The following is a 15,174-nucleotide window of genomic DNA, read 5'->3' as shown; positions in this document are numbered from 1 at the left end:
TTATTATTATTATTATGTATTACAATAAACCGTATCAAATTTATTATACTAAAATGTTGTGTCTTGTAGGTCAGGCTAATGCAAAAATACAGGCAATAGAACATAAATTCATATGAAAGTCAGTTTCTTGACTTCAATTAGACGCGTTAACTTACTAAACACTTTAACTTGCAGTCGACCCCAAAATTTACTTTACAATAATGTGTTCTATGCAGCCCCATTAGTCTAAATACATGGAATATGAATCAAGTGGCAAAATCCACCTGTTGTCATCCATCTCAGGTGGCGGCCATTTTGCCACATTGCTGTCGACGTAAAATGACATAGTTGCTCAGGGCTTAAGTCATTCACTGCCATTGACAACTACTTGGCAGGCAGTGAATGAGATAAGTAACGACCAATCACAGCTCACCTGTTTTCTCAAGCTGAGCCATGATTGGTCGTTATCTGAGCAACGATGATGTAATTTTCAGTTCACAGCAAGTGGCAAAATGGCCGCCACAAGAGGAATAAAAACGAATATTCCACATGTTCATATACACTTAATTAAAGAGGAAGATAAACCCCAATTTTGTGTGTGTGTGTGAGGGGGGGGGGGGGGGATAAGATGGTGTGGAGCCCCACTAGTCTAAATAAGGTATTCTGGTTAATATTGCATTAGTGGAATATGAGTTAAGCAGCAAAATCCAGCAGTTTTTATCAATATGAGAAGGCGGCCATTTTGCCGCTTAGTGTTGACTGAAGATGACATAACGTTGCTCAAGTCTCACGTAAACAACCAATCGCAGCTTCAGAAAACAGATTAGCTGTGATTGGTCGTTGCCTGAGCCCTGAGCAGCATTGATGTCATCCTCAGTCGACAGCAAGTGGCAAAATGGCCGCCCCCTGAGATGGATAACAACAGCTGGATTTTGCTTCATAACTCTTATTCCACAAATGAAATATCAATCAGAATGTCATGTAACATATTATTGTCAAGAAATGTTTAAGGTTGACTTCCACTTTAAATTGCGACGTCAATTTGAGTTTAATTGTTCAGCCTAGTAATTTTATATATTTTTTTAACCCCCCCCCCCCTCTCCCCCAAGGAAACCTCACGGAGACTATCGCAGCTCCTCCAAGGACCAGAACCGGAGTCCCATGGAGCGTGTGGTGGTGCCCGGCGCTCTCGGCGTCCACGCCAACCACCTGTACGGCCACGCCCACCTCCAGCATCACCACCACCACCACCACCACCTGGCCAGTTTAGCCGCCATGGACCAGCCGCTGGCGCTCACCAAGAGCAGCGGCATGGCGGATCGAAGCAGCGTGGCAACTCTGGTCGCCGTGCCGCACGCGGTCGCCGTGGCCGAACGCCAGCAGGTGATGATTGACGCTCGGGACTTGTTGATGTGGAGACGTCGTGTTTCTTTGTGTAATGTGTGTTTTTATCTTTTTTGTCAGAATCGTCCCTCCGTGATCACGTGCGCCCCTGCTAATAATCGCAACTGTAACCTGTCACACTGCACGCTTTCCCACAATGGCTGCTCAAGCCTCACAAACAACTACAGGAGAGTCCACAGTGAGTGCACGCGCACGCACACACACACACGCGCGCGCTTGAGCTGGACGACTATGGAAAAAATTATAATTACAATTATTTTGATTGAGATTGAAATCATGATTAATATTAAGTTATTCATTGATTTTAGCACATACTATTTTTCAACTCCTCAAAAGTATGATCATAGCCTTATGGCCAGTCATCCATTCACGTTGAACACTTTATTCTTGAACACTATTCTTTTTGTCAAGTATTAAAATAACTTTGTAAATATCATGTGAAATTTAAGCCTCTTGCATTTTCATTCTTTATTTTCAAACTTAAGCATTACATTACCCTCAGTGTTTGTATATTGTCCTGTCTTGTGGAAATGTGTGTTTGTATGATAAAAAAAATGTTGTATCCTTGAATTTTGAGGAAAGTAAATTTTGTAGAATTCTTGAAAAAAAACTCTAGCTTTTAGTATGACTTAAGAGAAATTGGGCTGCTCGATTATTAAGAAAATATTAATCATGATTAATTTGAATCATTTGTGTTTTGGTGCAAAACTAAATGTTTCAACATGTAAAAAATATTAAGCAATCAAATTAGTCATTATGAAAAAAGTTCAAATATATAAATTTGAACAACTCAATATTAGTATTAATAATCTTTTATTTGTGTTTACGATTATGTTGATTTTGTAATTGTGGAGTGTAATAATTGAAATTGTAACTTAATTTTGATTCATTGCACAGCCCTAATTAGTAAGAAATTAAAATAAGAATATGCACTAAAATAGCAGTTGAAAACAAATATTGGGTGTTACTGCACATTTTGGCCTCTTAGGGGCAGTGTGGTGCCGTGTGTACATTTTTACAATGACAGCCGACGAAATTTGCGATTTAATTCTATTAAAATAACTCATTTGTCACATATTGGGAAGAATTTGTCCCTTTGTGTTGTGTTATCTTACCTGTGGGTATGCGTTTCCGCAACATTTGTGTGTGCATATTCGCTATTTGAAGGACTGTCACTCCCGAAGTCGATGCAAACCTCCGTTAGCATTTGAATGGGAATCCTCCATTAGCATAGCTAGCGACATTTTAAAAACGTAGCATGCTTTGTATTTAAATATACAGTGGATGTCATTCTTCTTGTCGTGTGTTTGGTTTGAAAGTTCTACTCTGGAAAAAGACGCATTTCAACGTTAATTTGACGAATTGAATCAATCAAGGTTTTTGGGATTGTGCGTTTGAAACGGCTTACATGTTGTTGTTTTTGTGACAGCTAACACGGCGTGCGACCCCGTCATCGAAGAGCACTTCCGCCGCAGCCTGGGCAAAAACTACAAGGAGCCCGAAGTGGCGGCCGCGGCCACGGCCACCAACTCGGTGTCCATCACGGGCTCGGTGGACGACCACTTCGCCAAGGCGCTGGGCGAGACCTGGCTGCAGATCAAAAACAAGAGCGCGCCGTCGTCGTCCGCCAGCAGCCCCAACTCGTCGCCCGACAGCCGCATGATCAACCACAACCACTCCCCTTCCCTGGTCTCCTGAAGGGGATTGGAGGAGATTTCCAAGAGGGACTGGTCCCCGACTCCGGCCTCCTTGAGGGAGCGCCCAGCCTGCTGGTCTGCTTAACACAAATCACCCCCGCTGAGGAGCAATGAGGAACTTGAACGCGGCGTCCTCGCGAGCCTTCTGTAGTTATTTGTACATAAAGAAAACTTTTTGTCTTGTAGATCGTTTTTTTTTTTGGTTTTGTTTAAGTGTAGTTTTGCTATTTGGCATCTGAAAGACACAAAAGCGAGAAACAAAAAGCTATCGAAGAAACCTTCAGCCCCTTTCACACGACGCATCCAACCTCTGCAGGGTTTCAAGCCAGAGTTCGGATTTTCAATTAGGTTTAGGGTTTCAAATCTGGTGTACAATCGGGGTTTCGTGATGTCACTGTTAAAATGTCGAGTTAGAATTTCAACTCACTTTTGACATTTCGGCTATAGATTAGGATTTAGGTTCCACTTTCAAAATTAGGGTATTGAGCCATTTTTTGGGTTTCAAGGGTTGCAAATGCATACGAAGTTTGTTTCTCGCAGCCTGTCGCAATAAACAATAGCGTGCTAATGCTAACGCTAGCAGTAAAGAAGGAGCTGATTGTCAGACGAGACAGCTTCACTTCAGCTAGCTGAGGTATGAAAGGTCAAGGAATGCTTGTTTTTTTTTTTTTTTAAACATGCATGTATTTTTGTTTTAAATAGCTGGTATCTATTAGTAAGCATTTCAACTACTTCTAATTAGCCTTTTTTTTTTTCTTGGATTGTTATCTCGTAACACGCGTTTAGACAATATACACTCACTGCTGGATCAGTTGTGCTCCATGTTGTTATATTGTTGATGTTACAAAGTTGTGTGCGTTTTTGTTGTTGTTGTTTTTTTAAGTGTGCTAGCAAACATCATGAGCTAGCGGACAGGCTCTGCTTAACATTTTGCTAACAAAACTAAAACAACAAAACCAAGCGTTGATGTTGAGCCATCGGTGGTACTGCATGCTAGCGCACCGTAGCACGGCATGCTCGCGGACGTCCCGTTCTAAAGTTTCCGCCAAGCAGTACGGTTCAGCCCCAGGTGCTAGCTAGCTAGCTCCCATCGTACTTGTTTACCTTTTAGGGAGCTAGCTAGCTAGCATCAGAGCCAAACTGTTACTTTATTTACCACCTCCGAAAACAGAACTTTTTGACAGCCATGCTTGATACTGGGGGTGCAGCATAAAGGGGCGGAGTTACACCACAGTACATTGATTGGTTGACAGAGAATTGTGCGATAGTGAGGAACGAAATGGAAAGAACACAAAATGGCGGCTCCCTTCCATCGTCGTCGTTATTCCTTCCAAGCTGTACTGAATTGAAGCGCTTTGTGGAAACGCTCACAAAGAAGTGTCATCCACACATTCCATTCGTAACTAGTGCATGACATCAAGAGGACTACAACTAAAATGGCGGCCGATAGGAAAAATGGTGTTCGCAGGAGCTGAGCTTCTGCACGTGGCGAAACGTGACATCAACCGCTTGCTAACTTTTTATCATTTCACTACCACGCTCCAGTTTTAATGGCTGCCTGTCTGCTACAACACACACACTGTAGGAAAATGACTTTTTTTTTTTAATAAGTAAACTATAAGACCATCATTACGCTGTGCGTAACGGATGTACAGAGAAAACAAATCATAGGTATTTTTCAAGGAACAATAATTTGTTAATGATATGTAGCTATTTAATTTTTTTTTCTTCCTGTCCTCTTATTATAATCATTTTTTTCCTTCATGTTGAAAAAGTTGATCTTTTTTGTTGTTTGTCTTGAAAAAGGTTCAAGTGCAGGAACACACACAAAAAAAAGCCACTGGACATTGTCAGTGACAATTTCTAAATCCAGCAATTATTTAATAATAATGATTAAAAAAAAAAAACTTGACCCAATAAGTCCGATAAGACTTTGCCACTCGGGTCAGCGCAGTTAACTGATGGGCCGTTTTTTTTTTTCATCCACGTCTTCCAAAAATCAACATTTGTCAAACAAATGCAAGCCTTTCATTCGAATCAATATGGACGATGCGGTGACCAATCACATTCTGGGAATCTTTTTTTTTTTTTTTTTTTACAAGTAGCATGTACATGTTTGGATCACTCAACTGTAAACAAAACAAAAATACAAATACAGTATGTGGCTCTGTGTCTCCTACTGAAAAGGTTTTGGCAGGCCACCTTTTTTTGTACGTAAAGTAGCCTCGATGAACAATAAAGTGCTTTTAAATCACCACCTGACTGTGTTTTACTTTACTCAAAGGGATGATCTTGCAACCGACGCGTTCAGATATAAAGACACCTTTTATTAACCTTTGCTCCAATATTGATAACAATTGCACACTGATACAGTAATATATTACGCAGAATCAAATGACAACCAATATAAGGTTTTAAAAATGAAGGGACAATGTGTAGTGAGTGATACAGAAGTTGCAATATATGTTTTACCGCACATGAAAATCAAAACATTTGAGTAACAAACACCATTTGGTTGCTGATGACTACACAAAAAATGAAGTGAACATCCAATGTGCAAATGTCACCGATTCACAATCAAAACACCTGAAATGGTGCATTCAAGGCTAAACAATTTTTTTGAGGGTGGGGGGGGGCGTGGAGTTAATGGAAACTTGTCTCAAGGTGAGTGTTTTAATCTTTCAACCACAAAAGTCTTCCCAAGTGAGTGATCTGTGACGGGATGGCTGTGATTTTTGGTTCCTCAGATGCTCTCGTCATCGCTCATATCCCAAATCTGTTGAAGAATACAGCATAACACATATTAGTACTCCAAATATTGTACAATATTTGAAAGAATTTAATAAAAAAAAAAAATGGAGTTAGCACAAGTTAGTCCCCTGCAAAAATGCTGACGAGAAAACTGCGAGCAGTTATGTTGCCATCTTGGGTCAGATGGAATGTTATAACAATTCAGTTGCATTTTTTGGGTTGCTCGAGCGCCGACTACAAACAAAGGTTATTATAATTAACGAAAACAAAAACAAATTTTTTTTTCGTATACCAAAATAAAAACTGTGCTTAAAAAAACAAAAACATTTGGTTTCCAAAATTATAATTACGATGACAATGTCTGTCTGTCTATACATCTGTCATCCAGAAATCGTTTTTTTTTAAAGAACCCATTAAAAAATATCCCTACAAGTATTAAAAAAGAAAAAAAAAATCTAACAAACCTGCTAAAATAAATAAATAAAACCAAGTAATTTTGTAAAAAAATAAATAAATAAAAAATCCAAATGAAATGAGAACTAAACTAAATAATAATAATAATAAAAACAAAACTATTATAACCCCGCTAAAATTTGGGTCAGTATCAGTGACGATAAAATTAGTTTTTTTATGGCTGCTCGAGCGCCGACTAGAAACATGCATCCATCCGACTTTTGACTTCAGCTCCACTTGCTCAGCTTAACTATCTCGAGTCTGACCCCAAATAGTCGATAAAGCTGTGAAGAAATTTTGGTCGACTTTTTTTGGGGGGGCTGCTAGAGTGCCGACTAGAAACACACTTAAGGCCTACGACGACTACCGCAGCCATCTTAGTAAGTAAAAAAAAAAAAAACTTAAATTGAATATTTTGTTTGTTTTGACTAGAATCATGTTATTGTATGACTTTTCTCTCCAGCACTTTCCCACATTTACTTATTACTTTTTCCTTCATAATTTTGCCTAACATGAAAAGCATTCTTTTAAACCTTTGCACATTTTCGGGGCCTGCCAGAGTACCGACTAAAAGTCTAAATGTTTTTTTTGAAACCCCTTGTGTTCTACTTCGGAGGGTTCCACTGTAATTGCAATCATGACTGAAGAGCTTTATTATCAGGAAGTGACAGGAGCATGTCACACACACACACACACACACAAACACACATGCACACGCACACTGCGGCTCAAGCTCCCTGGCAGCACTGTGTCAGTAAACAAAAGTGGTCTCCTCGTGGCAGCGGATTCTTCACATTCCCGCTCTTGTAAGACGTAATTCACATACCTCTAACACTGCCTGGAATGTTACACACACACACACACACCCCCACACACACATACATACGCTCGCGCGCGCACGCTCACATTTGACACATCCATGCGGCATTCCGTGGAAAGTGCTGCTTGAAACCTCCAAGCTGAGCCGTGCGCGGATTCCGGCGCAGACCTCAACGGGGACTCGCAAATGCGACTCAACGTTGTCGTCATGCAGACGCGAAGGCCTCATTCCATACATTTTGTTATTATAACAAATATGATCATTTAATGCAATAGAGCTTATTGTATTGCTTTGTGTTAGTTAAAAAAAAAAAAAACCTTGGTTATAGGTTGGCTCCAGGCTGCCGAGGTTCCCGAACGGTGTGGAGAATGGAGGACAAACTCATATCAAAGGACGACATTTGTGCTGGCCAGCCGGCATCAAAAGGACGGCGAGCAAAAAAAAAAGAAGCTCTTTGAAAGGCCGTGAGCCTCTCTGGGTGCCTGCCATGCTGCGCTCGTCCGCGTGAGCGTGCGTGCGGGTCGGATTTGAACGAAATAAAAGACGGGGGGGGGGGGTAAAGGGGGTTGTCTTATGTAACATGAAAAGGAGCAGGGAAGTGAAGCCAACAAGTTGGCGGCGCCGGAATACTTGAAATTAAGAGAACTGACAAACTAATATTTTGTTTCTCTACACTATGCTACGCTGGGTCACAAATAACATGATAGCTTGTGAAATAACATTCATTATTATTAATTTTTTTAAATCCCACACCGTTTCGGAACAACAGTGCTCCTGTGACCATTGGGATCATAATGAAAACCTATGCTAACTAGCTAAGCATTGTAGTCTAGTTTTTTGTATTATCCCGCTAGCTAACAAAATGACTGTTAGTTTAGTGTTTTGTTTTGTTTTCAACATAAAGCCACAACGTAGCTATTGGTTAAATATTGTTTTGAGTAAACCTGCTAACTGACTGACTAACTAGCTAGCTAGCATAGCTAAATAAGAAGCTAGGTAGCCAACTAGCTAACCATTGTAAGTGTAGTTTTTGTATAATTCCACTAGCTAGCTAAATGACTAAATAACAGTTGTTGTTTTTTTAACATCAAGTCCCAAACTAACTACTGGTTGAGTATTTATTGTGTAATCCCTGGCTAGCTAGCTAGCAAGCTAACCAAATAGCGAGCTAGGGAGTTACCCTGGCTTCACGTGCTATGGGAAAGATGGACCTTACCGCTCGGAAACTTTACGACCGAGTTCTGTTCATGTGCTTTTGTTGTTATAGCATAAAAAAAATAAAAATAAAACACAAAGCAGCTGATTTACTCTTTGCTGGTAAAACCGAATAATTACGACAAATAATGAGTTGTGAAGGAACAGGGCATTGAATTGCGTATGCTACGTAATTGTGTCGATTTTTAAAACAACCTGCTAGCGGACGTTAACGCCCTTATAAGTGTTGATATTTCTTGCCATTCTCAAATCCTTCGGCGCCCCCCGCCATGTCGAAACTTGAAAAGGTCTCTCAGCTCGGAAACTCGGGTATCAAAATAAATTCCCAGTAGAAAATACGACATGCGTGTAATTTTCTACTCAACGTGGTATTTACCATAATTTTCGATACTACACGAAGCCAGCATTATTTAATTAGCTAGCGAGCTAACTAAATAAATAGCTCGTTAATTAAGTAGCTAACTAGCAAGCTGACTTGCTGTAGTCAACAAACTAAATTTTAATACCACTGTACCTTGACTTACAACTTCTCCATTTTTTTAGTCTAGATTTCGGATATGGCGACATGCGAACACACTAAAACCTCACAGCATCCCGCATCTCAGCAAGATACAAACAAATGTAATCACAATCTTAGTCCCAGAACAAATCAAGCTTGTAGGTTGAGTTAGCACCATACAAGACAGGAAGGGAATATGAAACGGACCGACGACAACAACAACCGAAACAAATACACGCGCACACACAGATCGAGCGGCCATCTCTAAATGCGAATCAGTCTTATCGCTGCTGGCCGGCCCAAGTTGAAGACGCCTCTCTGCTAAAGCCGCATGTAATGCGCTTGTGTTTGCCATCAGCTGCGCTGCTGCTGATATCGCAGCACTCTTAATCCCGAGATGAGATCGGTCGCGTGAGACGTTTCGCCGGAAGCTGCGGCTAATTATTATTGTCCTCTAAAGAAATACGACGACATCTGGAAACACTTTTTTTTTTTTTTTTTACTTTGTTGGTTTCAAAGAACTCAAAGTGGCAAAAGTACTAACACTCGAGAGTATGCATTTTACTGCATCTGCTAATGCTACTGAGGCTAATATAGCATTGATTGTGTTTGACAGTAAAGAAGCTACTAACATAATTTTACACCACTTTTTATATCTGGGCTTGGAACGACAGTGGCTCGGTTTTGGGACATTAGCGGGGAATCGAAACCCATGCACGAAAGCGGCCAGCTTTCAGTACGAAAACGCGACCGAGTGGACTTAGCTTAGATGCTTGTGGGCTCCCGGTGGGTGCGAGACTCTCCTACGCAACCAGCGATGGGCTCTGCCATTATACACACATCTGCTTTACATATTAAAAGTGACACCAAAGCACAAAGTGGAGCTTTCATCATGGAGACTGGCTCCATGTAATATGCAATTAGTGGGCCACACACACTGATGTGGTTTGTGCTGCCTACCAAGAAAGAAAGAGGAAGGAGGAGGAGGACCTTTTATTTTTGTTTTAGTGACGCAAAAGAAACGGAGACGACGGGCAGTGTTTTCCATTTAATTGACATGTTTGAAATGTTGCAGGAGAGAAAAAAATGAGGACAATGCATATGGGTTTTGGAGAGAATAACTCGGGCCACGCGGAACGGGCGGCGAGGCCTACGTCAAAGCTTTAATTAGCGGTGTGGAAACAGCAACAATGGACGACTATTTTTAGGGTTCAATATGCTTTTTGTGTGTTTATGGAGCCTGAACATTGCCACTATTATGGTTTGGGGAATTTAAAATAAATGTTGCTATTGTAGCTAGATTTTTTTTAAAAATTTTTTTACATATCGCCACCCTCTTAACTCATTCACTGCCATTGACGGCTATAGACGTCAAAAATTAATTTGAACTATTTCTATTAGTTAAAAAAAAAATCCACTTTTGTTAACAAGAGTATGAAAACCTATAAAAAAATATATATATAAAATTTGTGATTAATCGTGATTTAACTAGTTAAGTTATGCAATTAATTACGATTAGAAATTTTAATCGTCTGGCGCCCCTAGTTTTTAATAATCTTTTTTTTAACACACTCGCACGCACGCACCTACAAAAAAAAAAGAGCAATGATGATGACATTACCGAATGAACAATACTGAGCTATTTTAGAAAAATAAATAAATAAAATAATCTTTTTTTTATCACGTCAGGCGATCTACATTTTTAATTGTAATTAATCGCATGACTTCAATTGTTCTAAATGTAGAATAAAATTAAAAAATTGAAGTTTTTCATACTCATATACCAAAAGTGGAAAAAATGTTAAATTACTAGGAATAGTTTAAATATAGCCGTCAATGGCAGTGAATGAGTTAAAATAATTGCAGATGTAATTTTTTGCAAAAAAAGAATATCTTTTGATAAATCATCTAAATTTTTTGTTTCCTGAAAAATCTGAAAACTTAACTTGGCCGATTATTTTAAGAAGGCGACTATGCACAAAAATAAACCGTATGCAACATGTCTATACAATAAAAGTGTCGAGCTTAAATTTGCCATGACGCGCAACAATTACACTGATGATGACCTCATGCGACACTCTGACCACCTCCTCAATCTCCTCCGACATTCCTGTGGAGTATGGCGGAATCTACCGTGTGGTCGGAGACGGTTTGAAATGGGGTGAGACGGTCAAAGGTGGGTCAGCCTCTGATGTGCATGACCTGCAGATTTCAAACCTTTTCAGCTTGGTACAATGTAGCCTTGTGTTGCAGGTGCTTCTAGCAACATTGTGTGAAGCATGACTTCTTTCAGTGGACAGAAATGGCCGGAAACTCAACATCCGCTATTATCTACAAAAACAGTACAGATAGACCGATATGGTTTTTTCAGGGCCTTTACCGATTATTAGTAGTCAAGGAGGCGATAATCGATCTTTGAAGCCGATATTTATTTTCAGTAAAAAGGAGGGGAGGAATATTGCAGTAAAAATTTTTTTTACACAAATGCCAATTTTGACTTTGTTGTAATGTCTTAAAAGCATGTTCATTGAACAATTGTTTAGACTTTTTAAAAAGCAGATTTTTTTTTTTGTAGACAATAGACATCAGTTTGAATTAAAAAAAAAAAAAGTTCAGGGAGCGCCCAAGGTTATCAGCACGTTAAAGTTAAACGGAAACAAGTAAATACCCTAGCCCTCTATAGTTTTCTACAGTAAATATGTTTTTCCCAATATTTTAAAATACCTCACCTCTTTTTAAACTTTCACATTTCTTTATTTTAATGTCGAACACCAACAAAAGTTTTCCAGCAGAATCTCTTAATTAAGTTCACGGAAAATTTCAATAGTTCCCTGAGATTAAAATGTTTTGGATTTTTCTTTAAAAGACTGCTACAAATATTGCCGCCAAGAATGCCAATTATCGCTCTATCCCTAAAAATTTGAAAAATAATATCTCATCACTGCCAGCCCATTAAAAATGACGTCCATAGCCGTCAATGGCAGTGAATGAGATAATGGATTCTAAAATGTAAACACATCTCAAATACAACAAAAAGGGAGCATATATCATTCTTTTCATATTGTATATATTTCCATCATTGGATGATTTTTGTAAGAATTTATTTTTTTTGGACTGACAGGAGCACTCGTCCATTTCCGCCATTGATTGTCCAAAGTCCCTGCTGTGTTTTCATTGTTCCCAGCCTCATTAGACCTCTCATGGGGGAACACAAGGGAGTGCACGACCTCATCGCACGGACAGGAAGAGGAAGAAATGGGTGTGGAGAGAGGAAGAGGCGGGCCCAAAGAATATCATGACCGCCGGGTTCAATATGGGTACTTCTGATACATCAAGTAGTACGGGAATAGAGGAAATATATGACCGTAACAAATCCTGCCAGGATTCCTCACTAGAATTTGCTACGCGGTGACACAAGAGAGGAAGCGGTGACGTTTAAGTGCGTTTTTTTTGCTGGGAACAGAGCTCGTAAGCCGGTCCCAGCAAAGTCACGTCGTGCCATCAACAACCTCCCTTTTCCTCCCTCCCCCGCCCGTGTTTTCATAAACTGGGGTTAATCCAACAAAGCACCTGCACTCACAGCCCAAAGCTCCGAGCCGAACCTCATCATTGCAAAGCAAAGACGAAAAAGAGCTCGTCCCATTTCCGCACATTTGCTCTTCTTGTCTATTTCGTATCTTGGCTCCTCCCCCACTCACCACCTTGGCTGGCCTCTCCACAGTTATAAAGGCCAGCTACAACAACAAACCGAGTGGCTCTGGGCCGGGTGTGGTGGCCTGTGGAGCAACAGCTGAGTCCTGTTGTTTCTCCTGGGCCCCCCCCCCCCCCCCCCCCCCCCCCCCCCACGACCTTCATTTAGATTCTCAACGGCGCTTTCCCTGAAATGTTTTGCTCTCTCCAGGGGTCGTCACAGAGATGACCTGATTGAAATGTTGATTTTTCGCAGATTTTTTTAATGACGGTACAAATTATGGCAGGAAGAAACAAGAAGTGTGTATAACGTAAACAAGAGGCTTTTGGAGATTATACATTGATAAACGCTTCAAGGCTTGTGGACCAACCAGTTGCGTCATCAACCCGTGTGTTACACAAAAGCCCGAAAAAGGAGCACAAAGTGATGAAAGTCAACAACATACAGCAGAATAGCTAAAAGGCAATTGGCATTGAGTTGGGCGTACGATTGCCACAATCTTCTCTCTTTATTGTTACACCTCGTAATCTTCCTAGTTCCCATGTCCCTCTTCCTGTCCCTCTATCAGGCCCCCGCCCCCCATTCCTCCGGTAACTTCTCGGACACACTTCCTGTACACTTGAAGGTTATCGTTTCACAGTCACATTCGTCAACGTCACAATTTTGGCACCCCAAACTAAATATTTGCCTCCAAAGGTTTTTTTTCTTGATCTGTGAGCAGAACTGCACAAAATCTAACTACAGACTTTGAGAAAGTTAATAATTGTGTTGACCATGGGATGGGACAAAGTAAATAAAGTCCAGTATCCTTTTAAAAAATGTTGCTTTTCTATTTTTATTCAAAGTCTAATTCTTTATATATATATATATATATATATATATATATATATATATATATATATACACACACACATTTTTCAGGTTTGAATCCCAAATAAGATATTAGGCCTCAACAGTTTAATTTTTAACATATTTCTGCAAATAGTGGCCAAAAAAGCCCTTAGGGGCGTCACAAAAAAAACACATAAAAAAAACAAATGTATATATATATATATATATATATATATATATATATATATATATATATATATATATATATATATATATATATATATATATATATATATATATATATATATATATATATATATATATATATATATATATATATATATATATATATATATATAAGGGGTGGAAGGCGATTAAAATGTTATCACAATTAACCACACATTTTAGATCTGTTCTAAATAGACAATAAAATGTACAGTAAAATATTTTTTAAGTTTTCATACTCTTGTTGACATAAAAGTGGAAAAAATATATTTTAGTCATAATACTTAATAAAATTGAGTTAAAATTAAAAAGATGTACTGTACAGTTACTGTAAAAATAGGAGCATGATATTGATTTGTGTTGAGGTAAGTTTTTCTGCCACTAGATGGCATGATTCAATTTGTAAGACATTGGTGACAGCTCAGTGTATTTTTCTTTTCTTTCTTTTTCTGTTCATATTAAAAGCTATCTATTCTTTAACATGAAGTAACTTGTGAAATTCTGCACATTTTTAAAATGGTAAAATAGTAAGGGGCGGTCATTAATCGTGTATTTAAAAAAAAATTGTGGTATTAAAGGAACTTTAAATTAACTCAAAATTAACGTTTTATATATATATATATATATAAATAAAATAAATATAAAAAAAGAAAACACACATACGAAAGACCGCTAGCTTAATGCTAACATACAATGAAGCGGCACTCTTTGCTCCTGACTAGTTAACCTTGGCAGAGGTCCTCTACCGAATGCCATTCTCTTTAGCTCAGATGAGCATGAGGCCTGTCTGTTCTGCTGTGGTCGGGCAATATTAGCATATGTGCAGCGAGCCACATGGCAATAACAACTTCAGAGACGGCGTGTGTGCAAGTGTTGCCAGTTGAGGCCTGCCCTAGGTTTAATTAGAGACATGACTCAAAGCCAAATGATGTGTGGTCAATGAGCAATGGCTAGAAGGACCCCCCACCCCCCACGCACATACAAACACGACAAAACCCCAAATTATGAAATCCCGAGAGCCTTTCCATCAGCGTGTTGGTCAAAAAACAAACAAAAAAAAAACTCGAGGCCTTCAAGAGAACTGAAGCCTTAATGAAGCTTACAAGCCTTGACTCACACACGGTTCCAAAGTTCCTGGTAAACCACGGATGATGAGAGCAAACAAGCAGTCAGTCTTCCACTACAAAGGCTCTTTGTGCCACCATTTTAGGACCAATCAAACATAATTTGAAATTGTTTGGGAAAACACACATAAGTAATTGTTCACTGTGACTTCAGCGAAACACTCAGCCGCTGGAGGATTACGATTCACGCTGCAAAGAGACGAAGGAAAGTACTTCAAAAATGCTAACAACATAACTGAGGTGGATACTGTAATGTATATGAGCACTCAATAATGTGAGTGTGAGTCACGTTTATTTTTGCACAATTTGGAGTTCTGCCAACCTTGAGAAGCAAAATGTATGCAGCCTTTTTGCTGCATATGAATTTAGGAGCCGACTTTAGAACCCCTGACATCATGAAAACTGTTATTATATGGCCAGGGTTGCGCTGTATTGTGTCTTTTTTTAAATGCAATTGCGGTATTACGCAGACAGGGCGGCGCTAC

The 15,174-nt window shown here is 39.4% G+C and overlaps 2 protein-coding genes across 4 annotated transcripts in view; one reads left to right on the top strand and one right to left on the bottom strand.

The window, feature by feature from the left end:
* Positions 1 to 5,335, top strand: part of vgll4b (vestigial-like family member 4b) — a 31,255-nt gene extending 25,920 nt beyond the window's left edge. For both annotated transcript variants that reach the window (XM_086086927.1, XM_086086926.1), the window contains 3 exons: positions 1,089 to 1,362; positions 1,444 to 1,561; positions 2,813 to 5,335. In XM_086086927.1, coding sequence (XP_085943053.1) covers positions 1,089 to 1,362; positions 1,444 to 1,561; positions 2,813 to 3,081 — 661 coding nt within the window. In that variant the 3' untranslated portion in view covers positions 3,082 to 5,335. The remainder of the gene's footprint in view (positions 1 to 1,088; positions 1,363 to 1,443; positions 1,562 to 2,812) is intronic.
* Positions 5,336 to 5,386: 51 nt separating this feature from the next.
* atg7 (ATG7 autophagy related 7 homolog (S. cerevisiae)) overlaps positions 5,387 to 15,174 on the bottom strand; it is a 40,847-nt gene continuing 31,059 nt past the window's right edge. For both annotated transcript variants that reach the window (XM_086086921.1, XM_086086920.1), the window contains exon 19: positions 5,387 to 5,856. In XM_086086921.1, coding sequence (XP_085943047.1) covers positions 5,824 to 5,856 — 33 coding nt within the window. In that variant the 3' untranslated portion in view covers positions 5,387 to 5,823. The remainder of the gene's footprint in view (positions 5,857 to 15,174) is intronic.

The sequence above is a fragment of the Leptonotus elevatus genome, chromosome 10 (assembly GCF_054856555.1).
Source record: "Leptonotus elevatus isolate MCC_2025b chromosome 10, RoL_Lele_1.0, whole genome shotgun sequence".
In the NCBI taxonomy this organism is placed as follows: domain Eukaryota; kingdom Metazoa; phylum Chordata; class Actinopteri; order Syngnathiformes; family Syngnathidae; genus Leptonotus; species Leptonotus elevatus.
The sequence above is the reverse complement of the archived record's forward strand: the minus strand, read 5'-3'. Positions and strand labels throughout refer to the sequence as shown.